Source organism: Stegodyphus dumicola, chromosome X1 (genome assembly GCF_044657685.1).
Source record: "Stegodyphus dumicola isolate Sdum_Otavi_A_Nest chromosome X1, ASM4465768v1".
Lineage (NCBI taxonomy): Eukaryota > Metazoa > Arthropoda > Arachnida > Araneae > Eresidae > Stegodyphus > Stegodyphus dumicola.
In genome coordinates this window covers 244,869,381-244,886,807 of record NC_140780.1, presented here as the reverse complement: position 1 = coordinate 244,886,807, position 17,427 = coordinate 244,869,381, and the positions used below count along the sequence as shown (strand labels likewise).

At 38.0% G+C, this 17,427-nt stretch overlaps 1 protein-coding gene across 9 annotated transcripts in view; it reads left to right on the top strand.

Annotated features, from left to right (window-relative positions):
* Positions 1-17,427, top strand: part of LOC118190608 (dihydropyrimidinase-like) — a 216,883-nt gene that overhangs the window by 88,758 nt on the left and 110,698 nt on the right. For all 9 annotated transcript variants that reach the window (XM_085807366.1, XM_085807364.1, XM_085807367.1 and 6 more), the window contains 2 exons: positions 13,599-13,693; positions 14,864-14,937. In XM_085807366.1, coding sequence (XP_085663492.1) covers positions 13,599-13,693; positions 14,864-14,937 — 169 coding nt within the window. The remainder of the gene's footprint in view (positions 1-13,598; positions 13,694-14,863; positions 14,938-17,427) is intronic.

Genomic DNA, 17,427 nt, shown 5'->3' with positions numbered 1-17,427 from the left:
ATGTCACCCTTTCTAATAAACAAACCACTTTTGTCTTCTGTAGCAGAACTGAAAAATATTAAGAAACTTCGGTCTGGAGACCTTTTGATAGAAACTATGTCCTGAAATTAGTCTAATAGTCTTTTGAAACTAACCAAATTACGAAAAGAAAACATTGTAGTTAAGCCACATCACACTCTAAATTCGTCCCGAGGAGTAATGTCTCAAATAGACTTAATGTCTGTAACTGAAGAGGTATTTGTTAAAGAGTTGGCAGATCAAAACGTGTGTGGTGCTCGTAGGATCAAAATGCGGAAAGAAGGTCAACTTATGCCCACTAAACATGTCATACTTACTTTCAAGTCTCCTAACCTGCCCAAAACATCAAAGCTGGACACCTAAACTGTTCAGTCAGGCCATATATACTGAATCCAATGCGTTACTTTCAATGTCAGCGCTTTGAACATGGAAAGACCCCTTGATACCTTCTTGCTCTAACAATGTACCCCATACTCCGATTGTGACCAAAGACTAAGAAGCGGCATAGAAAGCACTGTATCAGATGTACTTTGTCCCCGTTTCTTAATTATAACCAGCTCAGAAGAATTGAATCTAATCCCTTTCTAATAAATCCCTTTGTCTTCTGCACAAGACTTCAGTCTGTTGGCCTTTTGATAGAAACTGTGTCCGGAAAGCAGTCTAATAGTCTTTTGAAACTAACTAAATTAGGACAAGCAAACATTCCAGTTAAGCCACATAACACTCTAAATTCGTTCCGAGGAGTAATCTCTGAAATACTTACTGTTAGTAATTGAAAGGGAAATTGATAAAGAGTTCGCAGATGAAAACGTGTGTGGTGCTCGTAGGATCAAAATACGGAAAGAAGGTCAACTCATGCTAACCATAGCATACTTACTTTCAAGTCTCCTAACCTGCCTAAAACATCAAAGCTGGATACCTAAACTGTTCAGTCAGGCCAAATATACGGAATCCAATGCGTTGCTTTCAATGTCAGCGCTTTGAACATGGAAAGACCTCTTGTCGCGGTAGCCTCACGTGCGCTCGATGTTCCATCGTAGGCCATGCTAGTGAAGGCCGCTCTACTGACCCCTTGTGTGTAAACTTTAAAGTCCAGCATCCAACTTTTTCAAGATCATGTCCGAAATGGCAGACAGAAAAACAAATTCAAAACATTAAAGTTACACAAATGATATCATTTGCAGGTCCGAAAAACTTGTTCTCTCTAATCAGCCATGACTAATATAATAAATCTTATGCATCCGCAACAAAATCATTCAGATCAATATCAACGCAAACCGCAATAACCGCACAGAAAAAAGAACTAGCAATGACAGAAGATCCTAGAAACAAAAAATCGGAGAAAAAACCTGATGTTGAAAGTAGTACGCCAGTGACTGCGCGCAAAGGAAAGCAGGATGTCCAATAGAACATAGAGATGGTATCAAACAGAAAAATAAGCAAAAATGCAGGACCCCCAGTCAAAGTTTCATTGCAAGCATGAGTTCAGGACGCCTAGACGACTCAGACATTGAAGAAGGGTTATCCCTTCCGAAACACCTTTTGCCTCTAAAGTCAAAACAACAGCACCGCCAAAACAAGCATCCATAATCGGTATTTTTATTTCGTCGAATTGCCGGAGTTTTCGTCGAAATCTGGATAACATCAAGGATTTAAAAATCATGCATCAACCTGTCTGCCTTGCGCTTCAGGAGACCTTGTTAAAACCAAGCAGACATGCTAAGATACAGAGGTATACCACAGTAAGAAAGGACAACCCATCTGGGGATCGTGCCCTTGGTGGTGTGTGCCTTATAGGCTCCCACAATCATTCATACACTGCTCTCCCTTTGACGACCTCCCTTCAAGATGTGGCGGTTCAGATTAATTTACGCTTTTCAATCTCTGCATGCACCATTTATTTATCCCCACAAGAGCATGTTCATCAGCGAGAGCTGCTCCCAGAACCTTTTTTTGCTTTTAGGTGACTTTAATGCCCATAGTACCGTATGGGGAAGTAGGGACAATAATTCAAGGGGCCGGTAGATCGAACACTTAATGGAAGATCATTCCATTTTCTCCTTAATAATGGAGAATACACTTACTTTCCTCAGCCGACTAGAACATTTCATGCAATTGATCTGGTTTTTTGTTCTCCATCTCTACTACCTTTTTGCTCTTTCGGTGTAGGGGAGAATCTCTACGATAGTGACCACTTCCCAGTTACTGTAAATATTACAGGAAAATAAGTGACCTCTAGACAACCACGCTTACTTTACGATAAAGCTGATTGGGATCTTTTTGCATCTTGTGCTGTGCTGACTGAAGAAATGGTTAACGATGTGGACGTTATTACAGCAGTAAAAATGATCTCTGATACTCTTGTGCAAGCAGCTGTACTCTGTATTCCGAAATCCTCGACAAAGTTCGCTAAACCCTGGTGGAACAGTGATTGTCATGAAACTTCGAGAGGGCAAAAGAAAGCTTGGCGTATCTTTCGCCGATATCCAACACTGGCAAATCTTGCCTTTAAAAAAGCTAAGGCGAAATGCAAGAAATGTGAGGCCGAAAAGTCAGAGAAAGTAATGAGCAGCCTACGTGTCCACTATTTACCTCCTCAATGTCTAGCAAACAGTTTTGGGAAAGAGTCCGCAAAGCCTCTAAACTATATAATGATTATTCCTTTTCTACTCTGGAAAAAGATGAAATGTTGATAAGCACTAGAGAAGAAATAGCCGATGCCCTAGGTGATACTTTTTCTGCTGTATCTTGCAGTAACTTACATTACTAATAGTTAGCATTACTGAAAAGAGTTTCTGCCTACAAAGATGCGCTTGGAAAGGATTCAATTCGACTTTTCCCATCCTAATGCAGAATATTATAATGAAGATGTCACCATGTTTGAATTAAGTGGTGTAATATCTCGCACTGATAGGACTTGTCGTGGTCCTGATGGCATAAGTTATTTGATGATAAAGCACCTGCCCTATGAATCTCTAGTGGCCCTTGTTGCTCTTTATAATAAGATGGAAGGAACAAATTTTTCCAACTGCCTACTACAGAGCCTTTGTTATCCCTATAGTAAAACCCGGGAAGGACCTGAAAAATCCTTTAAATTATCGTCCCATCGCGCTCACTAGCTGCGTTTGCAAGATCATGGACAAAATGGTAAATCACCGTCTCACATGCTATCTGGAGACTAATCTTTGCCTATCGTCTTCCCAAAGTGGTTTCTGTAAGGGAACATCTTCACGTGATGCCCCGTTTTTAGAAACTGCAGTACGCAATGCATTTGTGAAAAGAAATCATGTGGTTTCAGTGTTCTTTGACATGGAAAAGGCGTACGATAGAACTTGGCGGCATGGAACTCTTCATGACCTTTGCAGCACTGGATTGCGAGGTAATTTACCCATCTTCATGCAAAACTTTCTGAAGGTCCGCACTTTCCAAGTCAAGATTGGTTCGTTGCTTTCTCAAGTATTTGTACAACAAGATGTACCACGAGGTTCAGTGGTCAGTGTCACTCTTTTCAGCCTGAAAATTAACTCCATTTTAAGAGAACTTCCTCCCACAGTGCATGGTTCCCTGTATGTTGATAATCTGATGATCTATTGTCAAGGCCAAGATATGAGATACATTGACAGATAACTACAAATTGCTCTAAATAGAATCATAAAGTGGTCCAACAACAATGGTTTTAAATTTTCTAGCCAGAAGACAGTCTGCGTGCACTTCTGTCGCAAAAGAAATCTAAATCCTGATCCAGAGCTGCATCTTGACGGCTCTTTGATCCGCGTTGAGCCAGAAGCAAACTGCTTAGGAGTTATATTTGACAGAAAGCTCACTTTCCTTCCGCATGTCTTAAATCTAAAGAAAAAATGTGCTCTCAACATACGGAAAGTCCTGGCCAATACTTCATGGGGAGCAGAACGTTTTTCTATGCTCTGCATTTATAGAGCTTTAATCTGTTCCAAACTTGACTACGGCTGTGTTATCTATGAATCAGCAAGACCTGTGCTACTGAAATTGGATCCAGTCCAACATCAAGCGCTACGGATTTGCTGTAGAGCCTTTCAGAACATCTCCAGTCCAAAGATTATATGTCATCTGTTTTGAACCATCTCTGGAATTCAGACGGTTGTCCATTGATCTTCATTATAAAGTAATGTCACAGGCCGAACATCCTGTCCGACTCATGACATCTGATCAGTACTGGCGTCTTTACCGAGCCCGTCCTTCATGTATCCCACCTTTTGATCTTCGCGTTCACTCATTGATTGAAGAATTCAACCTAAATGATCTGCATCCCAAAAACTTTGAACTTTTCGGTATTGCTCCCTGGCAAGAAGTGAATATTCACCTACTTAACGTTTTTGGAGAACTAAAGAAGAGCAGTACCAATGATGTCTAATATCAACAAATTTTCATAGAGCAATAGAAGCAGTCATTCTAACTGCAAAGCAATATTTACTGATGGCTCAAAGAATCATGATCATGTCGGGGTAGCTTTTGTTTGTAATAAAGAGTAGTAAACTTCATTTGGCTGATCTGTCTTTACTGCAGAAACTTTTGCCATTCTGAATTCCTTAATCTTTATTTCTAAGCAGAACAGTAGAAATTTCGTCATCTACTCTGACTCTCTGAGTGCTCTTGATTTAATAAATACAAATATTGGCCACCCTTTGGTCTTTGGAATTGTAAAGGCCCACCTCCGTTTGAGAAACGCAGGTTATTATATTCCCTACTGCTGGGTGCCTGGACATGCTGGCATTAAAGGCAATCAACTCGCCGACGCCGCAGCAAAATCTGCTGATATTACCTCAGAAAACGATGTGCCTTTTACAGACATACGGAATTACATCAGTACAAAGATCTTGTCCAGGTGGCAAGAACTCTGGGAATGCCAGTCTATGAACAAATTGAGGCAGGTAAAACCCAATTTGGAATATTGGAAGTCGAGAGGGAATCGAAAGGAGGATGTACTACTGACTCGCCAACGAATTGATCATTGCAGACTGACACATCAGTATGTCTTAAAAGAGATAATGAGCCTGTTTGTGGCACTTGCAACGTTCCCGTTTCAGTCAATCACATTTTAACCTGCTGTCCTGCTTTTAGTCAGAAACGTAAATTTTATTTTAACTCTACGAATGTTAACAGATCTCATTGGAAGAAACCCTCACATCAACCTCATAATATTTTTAAAAAAAATCTCTTTTTACCAAATGATTTGAACTGCATTTTATCCTGCTCTACCTGTTGCTAGAGCATTTCTCAGTCATTTCTTCATGCCTTCATCTCATTGGAAGAAACCCCCACATCAACCTCGTAAGATTTTTAAAAGACATCTCTTTTTACCATATGATTTGAAGTTTTCTTTTTATCCTGCTCTACCTGTTGCTAGAGCATTTCTTAAAGTCATTTCTCCATGCCTTCATCAGCATTTCAGGTTCATTTCGTCAATTAATTTCATACAATGTGTTTGTGCATCTTGAATTTTATTCACCATTTGTCTGGCGCATAATAACCCTCGAGGTTTTGTGCCATTAAAAAATCAACCAACCAACCAAACATAGATACAATGATTAGAGGATAGAAGAGTTTCGATCAAACCCGATTTACTGGAACACTACATACCTGAATGATAAATAGCCCACAATGCGTTAAATGGAGGAACTACCAAAATCTTCATTAGGAACAAGCAGGGTATTCTAGCCTGAAGAATCAGTTTTTTGCTAGCTAGATGAGTTTAATAAACAGCGGATTTTCTATTGGTTAATGTGCATTTGTGTTGGTTCTTGGAATGTTGACGTAATAAGCGGTTAAGTTTATTAGCCAGTGAGTTTAATAAGTGGTGGGTACTGTTGTTACTTCCAGATGAATAATATTCAATAGTTTCGATTTTCATCCTGTCTTGACATTGGTAGTTCGGTCCGAGGTTCGAATTCCGTGAACGGACTGGCTGCATGGGTGTTTTCCCCACGTGTAGCGTGTATAAGAGCGAGTTTCGTTTAGAAAGTCGTCCACGAAGTCATCCCTTCCCTTAGGCAAATAGCCCTCGAGGCTTCAATCACTTAATCTCATCCTGTCTTGACGCACCAGTGTAGCTGAGTTTTCTCTTGTGCGCAATTAATGACATTTGGTTGGTTGGTTTTTAATGGCGCAAAACCTCGAGGGTTATTATGCGCCAGACAAATGGTGAATAAATTTCAAGATGCACAAACACTCTGTATCAAATGAATTGATGAAATGAACCTGAAATGCTGATGAAGGCATGGAGAAATGGTCTAGCAACAGGTAGAGTAGGATAAAAGGAAAAAAACTTCAAATAATATGGTAAAAAGAGATGTCTTAAAAATCTTATGAGACTGATGGGGGTTTCTTCCAATGAGATCTGTTAGCATTCGTTGAGTTAAAATGAGAATCACGTTTTTGATTAAAACTAGACAGCAGGTTAAAATGTGATTGACTGAAATGGGTAAATGAGCCACAAATAGGCTCATTATCTCCTTTCAAGTGATACTGATGTGTCAGTCTGCAGTGACTAATTCGTAGGCGAGTCAGCAGTACATCCTCCTTTCGATTCCCTCTCGGCTCTCAATACTCCAAATTGGGCTTTACCTGCTTAATTGTTCAGAGTCTGGCATTCCCAGAGTTCTTGCCACCTGGACAAGATCTTTGTACTGATGTAATTCCGCATGTCTGTAAAAGGGACATCATTTTCAGTGGTAACATCAGCAGATTTTGCTGCGGCGTCGGCGAGTTGATTGCCCTTAATTTCAGCATGTCCAGACACCCAGCAGTACGCAATACAATAACCTGCGTTTCTCAAACGGAGGTGTGCCTCTAAAATTTCTAAGACCAAAGGGTGGCCAGTATTTGTATCGAGAGATTTATTGAATCGAGAGCACTCAGAGAGTCAGAGTAGATGACGAAATTTCTGCTGTTCTGCTTAGAAATAAAACTTACGGAATTCAGAAGGCAAAAGTTTCTGCAGTACTAGACATTATGGAGGTAATAGTGGACACGTAGACTGCCCATGATTTTCTCTGACATTGCCGCCTCATTTTTCTTGCATTCGCCTTAGCCTTTCTAAAAACCAGAAGATTTGCCAGTGTTGGATATCGGCGAAAGATATGCCAAGCTTTCTTTTACTCTCTCGAAGTTTCATGACAATCACTGTTCCACCAGGGTTTAGGGAACTTTGTCGAGGATTTCGGAATACAGAGTTCAGCTGCTTGTACAATAGTATCAGAGATCATTTTTACTGCTGTATTAATGTCCATATCGTTAACCATTTCTTCAGTCAGCACAGCACAAGATGCAAAAAGATCGAAATCAGCTTTATCGTAAAGTAAACGTGGTTGTCTTGAGATCGCTGATTTTCCTGTAATATTTACAATGACTGGGAAGTGATCACTATCGTAGAGATTCTTCCCTACACTGAAAGAGCAGAAAGGTAGTAGAGATGGAGAACAAAAAAGCAGATCAATTGCATGAAATGTTCTAGTCGGCTGATGAAAGTAAGTGTATTCTCCATTATTAAAAATACAAATAGAATGATCTTCCATTAGTTGTTCGATCTGCCGGCCCCTTGAATTAGTGTCCCTACTTCCCCATATAGTACTATGGGCATTGAAGTCACCTAAAAGCAAAAAAAAAAAAAAAAAAAGATTCTGGGAGCTGCTCTATTATTCTGTCCAACTCTCGCTGATCAACATTCTCATGCGTTGGTAAATAAATGGTGCATGCAGAGATTGAAAAGCGTAAATTAATCTGAACTGCCACAGCTTGAAGGGAGGTCGTCAAAGGGAGAGCAGAGTATGGGTGATTGTGGGAGGCGATAAGGCACACACCACCAAGGGCACGATCCCCAGATGGGTTGTCTTTTCTTACTGTGGTATATCTCTGTATCCTAGCATGTCTGCTTGGTTTTAACACGGTCTCCTGAAGCGCAAGGCAAGCAGGTTGATGCATGTTTATTAAAACCTTGATGTTATCCAGATTTCGACGAAAACTCCGGCAATTCGACGAAATAAAAGTACCGATTATGGATGCTTGTTTTGGCGCTGCTATTGTTTTGACTTTCGAGGCAAAAGGTGTTTCGGAAGGGATAACCCTTCTTCAATGTCTGAGTCGTCTAGGCGTCCTGAACTCATGCAGGCAATGGAACTTTGACTGGGGATCTTGGGTTTTTGCTTATTTTTCTGTTTGATACCATCTCTATGTTCTGTTGGACATCCTGTTTTCCTTTGGGCGCAGTCACCGGCGTACTACTTTCAACATCAGGTTTTTTTTCTTTGATTTTTGGTTTCTAGGATCTTCTGTCATTGCTAGTTCTTTTTTCTGTGCGGTTATTGCGGTTTGCGTTGATATTGATCTGAATGATTTTGTTGCGGATGCATAAGATTTATTATATTAGTCATGGCTGATTAGAGAGAACAAGTTTTTCGGACCTGCAAATGATATCATTTGTGTAACTTTAATGTTTTGAATTTGTTTTTCTGTCTGCCATTTCGGACATGATCTTGAAAAAGTTGGATGCTGGACTTTAAAGTTTACACACAAGGGGTCAGTAGAGCGGCCTTCACTAGCATGGCCTACGATGGAACATCGAGCGCACGTGAGGCTACCGCGACAAGAGGTCTTTCCATGTTCAAAGCGCTGACATTGAAAGCAACGCATTGGATTCCGTATATTTGGCCTGACTGAACAGTTTAGGTATCCAGCTTTGATGTTTTAGGCAGGTTAGGAGACTTGAAAGTAAGTATGCTATGGTTAGCATGAGTTGACCTTCTTTCCGTATTTTGATCCTACGAGCACCACACACGTTTTCATCTACGAACTCTTTATCAATTTCCCTTTCAATTACTAACAGTAAGTATTTCAGAGATTACTCCTCGGAACGAATTTAGAGTGTTATGTGGCTTAACTGGAATGTTTGCTTGTCCTAATTTAGTTAGTTTCAAAAGACTATTAGACTGCTTTCCGGACACAGTTTCTATCAAAAGGCCAACAGACCGAAGTCTTGTGCAGAAGACAAAGGGATTTATTAGAAAGGGAGTAGATTCAATTCTTCTGAGCTGGTTATAATTAAGAAACGGGGACAAAGTACATCTGATACAGTGCTTTCTATGTCGCTTCTTAGTCTTTGGTCACAATCGGAGTGTGGGCTACATTGTTGGAGCAAAAAGGTATCATTTGCGTTCATATTTAAATGGAGAAAGATTCGGTTCCGACCGCCACACCCTTCATGGAGCCCAACAAGTGGACGCAGATTCCTACGCCAGGGCTAGCCGGACCTATACGCAAACTATCCCGAGATCTTGTCCCCAAGCCACTGACACAATGACTATCGACCAGCTGATTGACACCCGTGCTTACGACAAGGTGCCTCCCGTTTAACTGAAGCAGAGGCCAAAGCAGTGTGTTGGAGACAGTACCTCGCCCCTCAACTACCAGCACCCGCCTTTCCAGTAAGAAGGGGAACTCCACGTACGGGAAACACGTGGGCAATTTTCTCGCCACTCGAAGACACTAGGGACAAGGCTGTTACAGTTTGTTATGACGAGCCCGAACCTCGGAAGTGGAAATCACAAGGGAGAAGGAAAACGGGAAAAGTTGTAGTTAAGAGGAGAGGCGGCAGAAGGAAGAGAGATTGCTGGGGCTCCAGGATTTTGACACCCTATCACCAAGAGCCCTACCAGGAGCTATGCTTCCGACGTGCTTCTCTCGTTCCGTGCTGCTGCCTCAACGTGGGCAGCAGTCACTGCACAGAACCCTATGGGGGATAATGACATTTGGATTAAGCTTTTTGATTTCCGTTTATTTACAACAGATCAAATGTAAAAATGAGCATATGTACATTATAGTGAACGCCACTTACTAAACCCTCCTGTTAATAAACTGAGCTATTTATTGTGTTCAAATTTCGATTAACCAAAATGAATATGCTAATCAGTAGAAAAAAGACTGTTTATTAAACTCATCTCCGCCGCTTATAAAAATCAAATTGGCAAAAGACTGGTTCTTCAAACCCGGAATAAAGTATTTGTGGCTGATAAAAACTTTTTATAGTTCATTCATTCATCTTTCTGTTAGTACTTCAATAAAATGGGTAACAGAAATTTTAGCTAACCCTTCCCTAGTCCTTATAAGACTCCGTTTGTAAACCTCTGTCTAGACTAGAGCTGAGAGCGACAGAATTAATCTTATGATTAAAAAAAGCAGTCTTTGTAGTAAATAAATGAGTAAATAACAAGTTCTTTGTAGTAAATAAGTGAGTGATTTGCAGGATTAAAGAATAGATGCTAGTTAAGTAAACACTGGTTTCCTTTCTCTAACTCCAGCTGATAGGAGATGGATATGCATGCGCACATTACATTTGCGGAGAAAACATCAAGAAATGTCTCCTTTCTTTGTCCTCTGGTATTCAGCCATTAGACCGAGGTATTAAAAGTGCTTTCAAATGTTATTGCAGGTAAGGTGTCGTTCAGGAAAAGATCTGAAAACTTAATATTGTGAAAATGTAAGTACGTTGAAGGAGATCACTAAGTCGATATATTTGCTAGAGGCTATGCATGTTATAGTACGCATGAGAAGTAGTCTCCCAAAACACAGTAATTGCTCTAGAAAATGTGGGTTTTATTTAAATGAAGCCACGGGGAATTGTAAGTTGTTTCTAATATTTCGGACATCAGTGAGGAAAATTACAAAGATTCATTTTTAGAATACGTTGCAGTTGATGATAATATAGAGACGACATGTGAAAACACCGACTACGATAAGAGCTGCAGAAAATGACAGTGAAAGTGATTATGTGCCAGCCTCAGCTGAATCGAGAAAAGCACTGCAAACTCTAAAGCTGGTATCACACGTTCATTTACATTTCAGGTGACTGTTTAAACAGTTTTCGACGACCAATCAACTACCAGCATCGAATCCCACATCATCAACCATCATTGATATTGGAGAACTAGTTTTCCCTTTACATGGTAACCGTAAAATCATCCGCGTGGCTGTTTCACATCGTGTGGCAAAGCAAGAATATTTGTTCTAAAGAGCTGTTCTTCCGGAATGTTTTGAAAATAATACGACCTTAAGAAGAACCAAAGAGTATGTATGTTCTTTGCAAGAAATCTTAAATTGAAAGGTGGAGATCAGAAAAGCTACAAACAGTTTTATGTACTTGAAAATACGATTGTTGACGAGCATTACGAAACAAATATGGATACGGCAGTTATTTGTAAAAGTGTAAAATTTCATACCGTACGTTGTAAGGATCTTAAGTTTTACTAACGTTTATTTTAAAACTGTACTATCACTTCTTATTTTCTACTTCCGGCCAGAATTAAATGCTTTAACTTGTTTATGCAAATTGTCTTGCTAACACCCAAGTATTTAAGTTGTGGCTTTTTGCCAAGAGTTAGAGAGAGAAGGAGATTTAGGAAGCGAACCGCTTGCCACTGCATTTTTTACGAGTTCTCACTGGGTTGCTGTTTGCCTTTAAGGCCAGAGGTTTAGCCCTCTTGATATTTGAAAACGTATTGTAGTTTCAGCAACTCGGCATACTTACATACGTGTACCCCCTTAAAAAAAAAAAAAAGGCCAGTCTTAGTGCTACGCATTTGTATACTAATTCAAAGTTAGCTTTTAGAGTTAGTAGTTTTATATTTTTACGTTCAGACCACAAGTGGTTGGTCTCTGTATCACGAAGTACGGGAGTACCTGTAAAGTAATAGAGAATAAAGCGTTTAGTTGTACCCTTCCTGCTTGTGTCGTCTATTCCACACAATCTGGAACAGAGCTTTAGTAAGTTCCCTGTTCTTATTCAGGATACAGTATGTTCCCGAAGCAAGTGAAAAGACATACATTTCCTGACAATGTTATAAATAAAAATTTTATATATAAAAAAAATAAAATAAAATTTCCAAATCACGCGAATAGTTTAATTTTAGCATTAATTTTTAATTTATAAATTAGGTATTATTTATTAGATGAATTGTTAGTAGCTATATTGCTAAATAAGTTAAAAAATTTGTACCGCTATTTGCAACATTGAAATCGCCATCTATTAAACTCAGTCGCTTAATAAACTAAAAAATGCTTGGAACGGAATTGCTTGAACAATTTTTAATAAGCGGCGGATATTGTACATACAAGTACTATAATAATTGGAACAAAATTGCTCATTTTTATAAACTCAATTGCTGTTCGGCCTGTCTTCTGGAAAGCCAGTCTCTAACTACTCCTTTACATTAAGCCTGTTACACTAGCGGAACATTTCATTACATTCGCCTGTACACTAGCGGAACTTTGAGCATTGCTTTCTGCAATACATTTATAGTTACTCAATTTTATCTCAAAACAGTGAATACCTTTGTTGTTGTTGCTTATGTGCACTTGTCTGACGTAGTCAGCCCAAACTCACGAAATTCCTTTAGCCTTGAGGTACCATTCAGGTGAGAGTGCGATTTCGCTCAGTTCCGACCCCCCTCCCAATTTTGATGGAGAGTACCCCCGGGGGGGGAACGGGTCCGAAGGTCTCCTACCCCTCTCCCCTTCCACCAAACCACACGAGAGGACTTTCGGCTTGCCGCGTATTTAAAGTGCCGCACCAACGCCATACATTTACAAACATCCATGCTTTCTCCGGGACATATTCTTTGTCCGGGATTTGAACCCGGGCCCTTCGGCAGAGCAGTCGGCGACGAACCACTATACCGGTTGGGCGGCTGTGAATACCTTTCCCCCTTTAGCAGAGCCGTCGAGATCGTGCGCGTTTCTTGTGCTCAGACTACCGCTAGTGTAAACGCGCCTTTGGGCAGACAGAAAGTTTGAGAACTTTGGTTCTAAGATAATAAACAGTGTAAATAAAAATTAGTTTTAATATTCGAAATTTTATCCAGTTCTATGATTTTTATTTTAAAAGGAAAGAGTTAAAAGTGCTATTTGCATTTACTTTTTTTTTTTTTTTTTTTTTTTTTTTTTTTTTTACTGTAGTTTATCGCACTTTTCTCATCGCTCAACTTGACGGTGCAAAAATTAACGTTAAGCCTTACATTATTGTGGTTATAACGTTAAGCCTTACATTTCACTTTTTACTATTTTCATCTATATAGTTTTATTGCTCTAATGGCCCTGTACAGAAAACAAACATATAGAGTAAATTTTTTTAAGTCCTTTTAAATGCGCTTTTAATCTGTTCTCATTTTCATGAATAAAATTTTCAGTGTTTCAAAAGCATCTGAAATTGTGTTTATTGAAAATTTAACAATATTTGTGGATTTATATTTTGCACTAATCCGTTTTCTTAGGTTTTTGAGGAACAGCGGATGTGGAATAAATCCTAATTTGTTTTGAAACAGCAGTTTTGTATATTTTCGTTTTAGTTTAGGTTTAGCGCATGTGATATACATGTAAAATTATTTCATTAAAGTATAAGGTGTTGAAAAGAGTTTCAGTTATTTGAGATTAAAATTATTTGTGCACTAAATTTATATATACATATGTATATATATATATATACATATGTATATATATATTCAGTGAAACTTACAAAATTTAACATATGAATTATGTATTTCTCATGTCTTGTTTAGGCTTCGCATAGCAGACTATTAATTAAAGGTGGCAAAGTCGTCAATGACGACTTGATGTTCACTGCTGATGTGTATATTGAAGATGGTCTAATAAAGTAATGTATTCATTTCATTTATTAATATTGTACTGAATAATTTTTAAGAACATTTAAGAATACTTTGTAAATGTTTTGCCATAATCAAGTAACCTAAACCAAACCTCATTTCTTCAAAATTATGAATTTTTATCACATTAACTGTCGCATATTTTACTGTTTTGCTCTTTCTGTTTTATTTGATAGTCTTATTTTTGAATAGTGCTTTTGCTTTAAGATAAAAATGTCAGTTCATCAAACCTTCATCAACCTTCTGTTTGATATATTCTAATTTATATAAGAGTTAAAATGTATATTTCTTTTAAATGGTTAAAAAGCTTCAATAATATTCCCCCCCCCTCAGTTCCCAGTTTTGGAGATTTTACAAAACATCTGAAAACTGAGCTAAGTCTTAAGATCATTTAAACATCAACTAAATTATCTGGAAGGTTGTTTTAGTCTAGTGTTAGAACAATGTTTCATTGTTTAAATCAAAGTAACATTTGGTGCAGAATTAATGAAATCTGTTTTTATTTTTGAATTTTTATCATATATTTCAATATGTTTGTGTGTATATATATATATATATATATATGTCATAATAAAAGCAAAAGGAAATGACGGAACACTGTAGATGCTTGATTAGACCCATATTGAAGAAGATTTTGATTGCGTAATATGCTAGTAATGCTAACTTGGTAATATCTAAAGAACTTGGCAGTCGAAGCAGTTTTAATTCCATTTTTATTTCCAATTGATATTTGTGGCCACAATCACCTTGGCACTCTAGTTATGCCTATTCAAGAACATTACATTTTTGATATAATTGAGAAGGAAAGCAAGCCAGCGAAATTACATCTTCGCAGAGTAGAGGGCAAAAGCTGAAGTGCGTCGTTATGAAAGATGGAAGCACGCAAAGAGAAAAGTTTTGGTTTACAAGGACAGTTTCAGTTCTTAATTATTACATCATCAGAGTTGCGCGGGCCATAGAGTGATCTAGAAATGACGCAATGCAGAGAAGTTATTACGATTTTAGAATAGAGAGGAAGAATTAATGTTTATAGTTTAATCTATAATTTTGATTCATATATTTTTATCTTACATATATATATATATATATATCACACAAGCACATATATGTGTATGCTGGATAAGCTGTTTCCTGTTACATTTGTAAAATTTATATTTCAGGCAAGTGGGAAAAGACATTTTTCCACCTGGGGGTTCAAGAATTATTGAAGCCAAAGGAAAGCTAATTATACCAGGTAATTTGGCACTTTATTCCTAACTTTCTTAACACTGTGACTCTAATGTTTACTTTTAAAGTTTCACAACAGCTTTAAAATTAGCTTACCTCTTTAAAGCAAATGTCATGTGCTCTGAAGGAATTTGTCTAAACAACTAAAGGTAAAACTTATATTTCCTGAAGCTCTAACACTCGTACAGCAACAAATTAAATACAGGTTATCTGAAAATTCCTTAACTCCACATACGGGGGGGGGGAAGGTAGAGAACATCAGTATGAAGTGAAAGAGGAAAACTGGAAACAGTAACTGTGCATATCACTTGCAGAACTAAAAATTACTCATTTATCTTACTAGGTTAACTCGTTAAATACCAAGCCTATTTTTCTTGATTTAAGGCCTCTCCTTAGGGACCAGTGTGGTGTTCAACATGTTAAATATTTTTCCAGGTACATGATTGATTTTGTAACATGATGGATAAATGCATATGAATGTTGATGCTTATCTTGGATATTTTTGTAGTGTAATAGCTTATTTTCAGAAGTAGTTAAATTTCATCTTTTGTAAAAATTTTGTTTTGTCACTAGCATTTCAGTGTAAATGTTTTCTTGTCAGCTTTAAAATGGAATAATACTTGTTTATTAATTGTAATAAAAATATAAATATGCAAGAGAATTTTTTTATCAGCTGCAGTTGTATGGTCATGCTAATCCAATAATTTTCTCTTGGTTGTTAACTGATCTAGCTTCTATCAATAAATTATGGTCATTTATATTTTTTTAATATTAAGCTTTTTTCCTCAAATATTTTAATTGACACAAAATTTTGTTTACCATCTCTGCTCTGAATAACTATTGTTAAGTTTTAATGTAAAAAAAAAAAAAAAAAAAAAAAATTGGAAATAATTTTAAAGATGTTTCTGGCATTAACCCAGTAAATTTCTCTAAAAAAAGTCAACAAGTAAATTGAATTTTCTTTATTAGAATTGTAAAATAACCATCCCGTTTTGTAGCTCCATCAATTTTCTTCGTATATATATATATAAATATATATATATATTTATAAATATATATATATATATATATATATAGAAATTTTTTTGGCAGAAAACGTTCGGTGCTACCAGATATATATCTGGTAGCACCGAACGTTTTCTATATCTGGTAGCACCGAACGTTTTCTGCCAAAAAATTTTCTTAATAAAATTAGGAAAAAAAAAAGTGAAAGTAGTACCTTTTAGTGCGGGTAGTAATCACCACCCAAATATATGATTTTCTGCCAATGCTTTGGTAGTTTTTCAAACTTCAGTCTAGAAACTTGGTGGCCGCGAGTCCAAAAAGAGATCAACCTCATTTCGGACATCCTGCGTAGAATGGAAGATAGAACCAGCAAGATGTAGCTGCACGTGTGAAAAAATGTAAGAAGCCTGAAGGAGCGATGTAAGGGTTATATGGTGAGTGTGGCAAAAGATCCCATTCGAGTCCAGCCAGGGAATGCAGACATGTGTGGTCTTGTGTTATCTTGATGGACATTACCTTTTTGAGCTTGGAACTCAATTCGATGTTTTTCTTTGATAACAGCATCAACATTGACTGGTATCTCACTGTACATCTTCCTGTTGAGGTTTTTACCTTTTCCAGATACTCTTTATGCATAATAGCACAGCAATGCCAACAGATACAAAGCATGGATCTTTTTGTTAGCCAAATTGCCACACTGTGACGCTGCGGCAGTCTCGCCAGGCACAGACCAACATCCTTTTCGACCTGTGTTGTTGAAGAAAATCCACTTTTCCTCACAAGTGACTATCCGGTCTAGAATTTTGACCTTGCATTGATATTTGAGCAGATTAGTGCAGGCCCAAACATGTCTGTCCTTATCTCCCTGAGTTAGCTCATGCATCACCCACCAACTGAACTCGTACGTCAAGTTTATGCAATGCATATCATGACTAATGTTACACAGCACTAGTGTCTAACTTAGCAAGCTTTTGAGTGTTTGCATACTGATAATTTTCTACAAGTTATCGCAGGCAGCCTCATCAACATCAGTTCAACAACGTAATCAACCACTCTCACCTCATCACCACTTCAAGCTTTGTGACATTGGAAAGCTGGGAAAAGGCAGGGAGTATGAAAAATGGACCAAAAAAGCCAGGAAATTTAAATATTTTAGTCAAAATCTGGAAAGTTGGAATTTCATTCTGTGATCTTCAAAAAAGCAATTTTCATGCCTAATTCGGAAGCATCACATTCTTGGTGAATCATGCATCATGTGAGCGTCATTCAGACAGCTGGCGTAGAGCACAAGCGTCTAGATCTCAAACCTCACTTTTGCTCTTCGCCCGGGTTTCAGAATGACAGATTGAAAAAGGGATTTGGTCCAAGCGCTCACAAATGCTCATGTTGGACTGCATCCACGCGCTTGCAATTGCTCACTTCGAAGACCGCGTGCTTATGTTACTATCGCTTGAAATGCTAACAAATATGTGTTAGTGGTGCTATATTTACT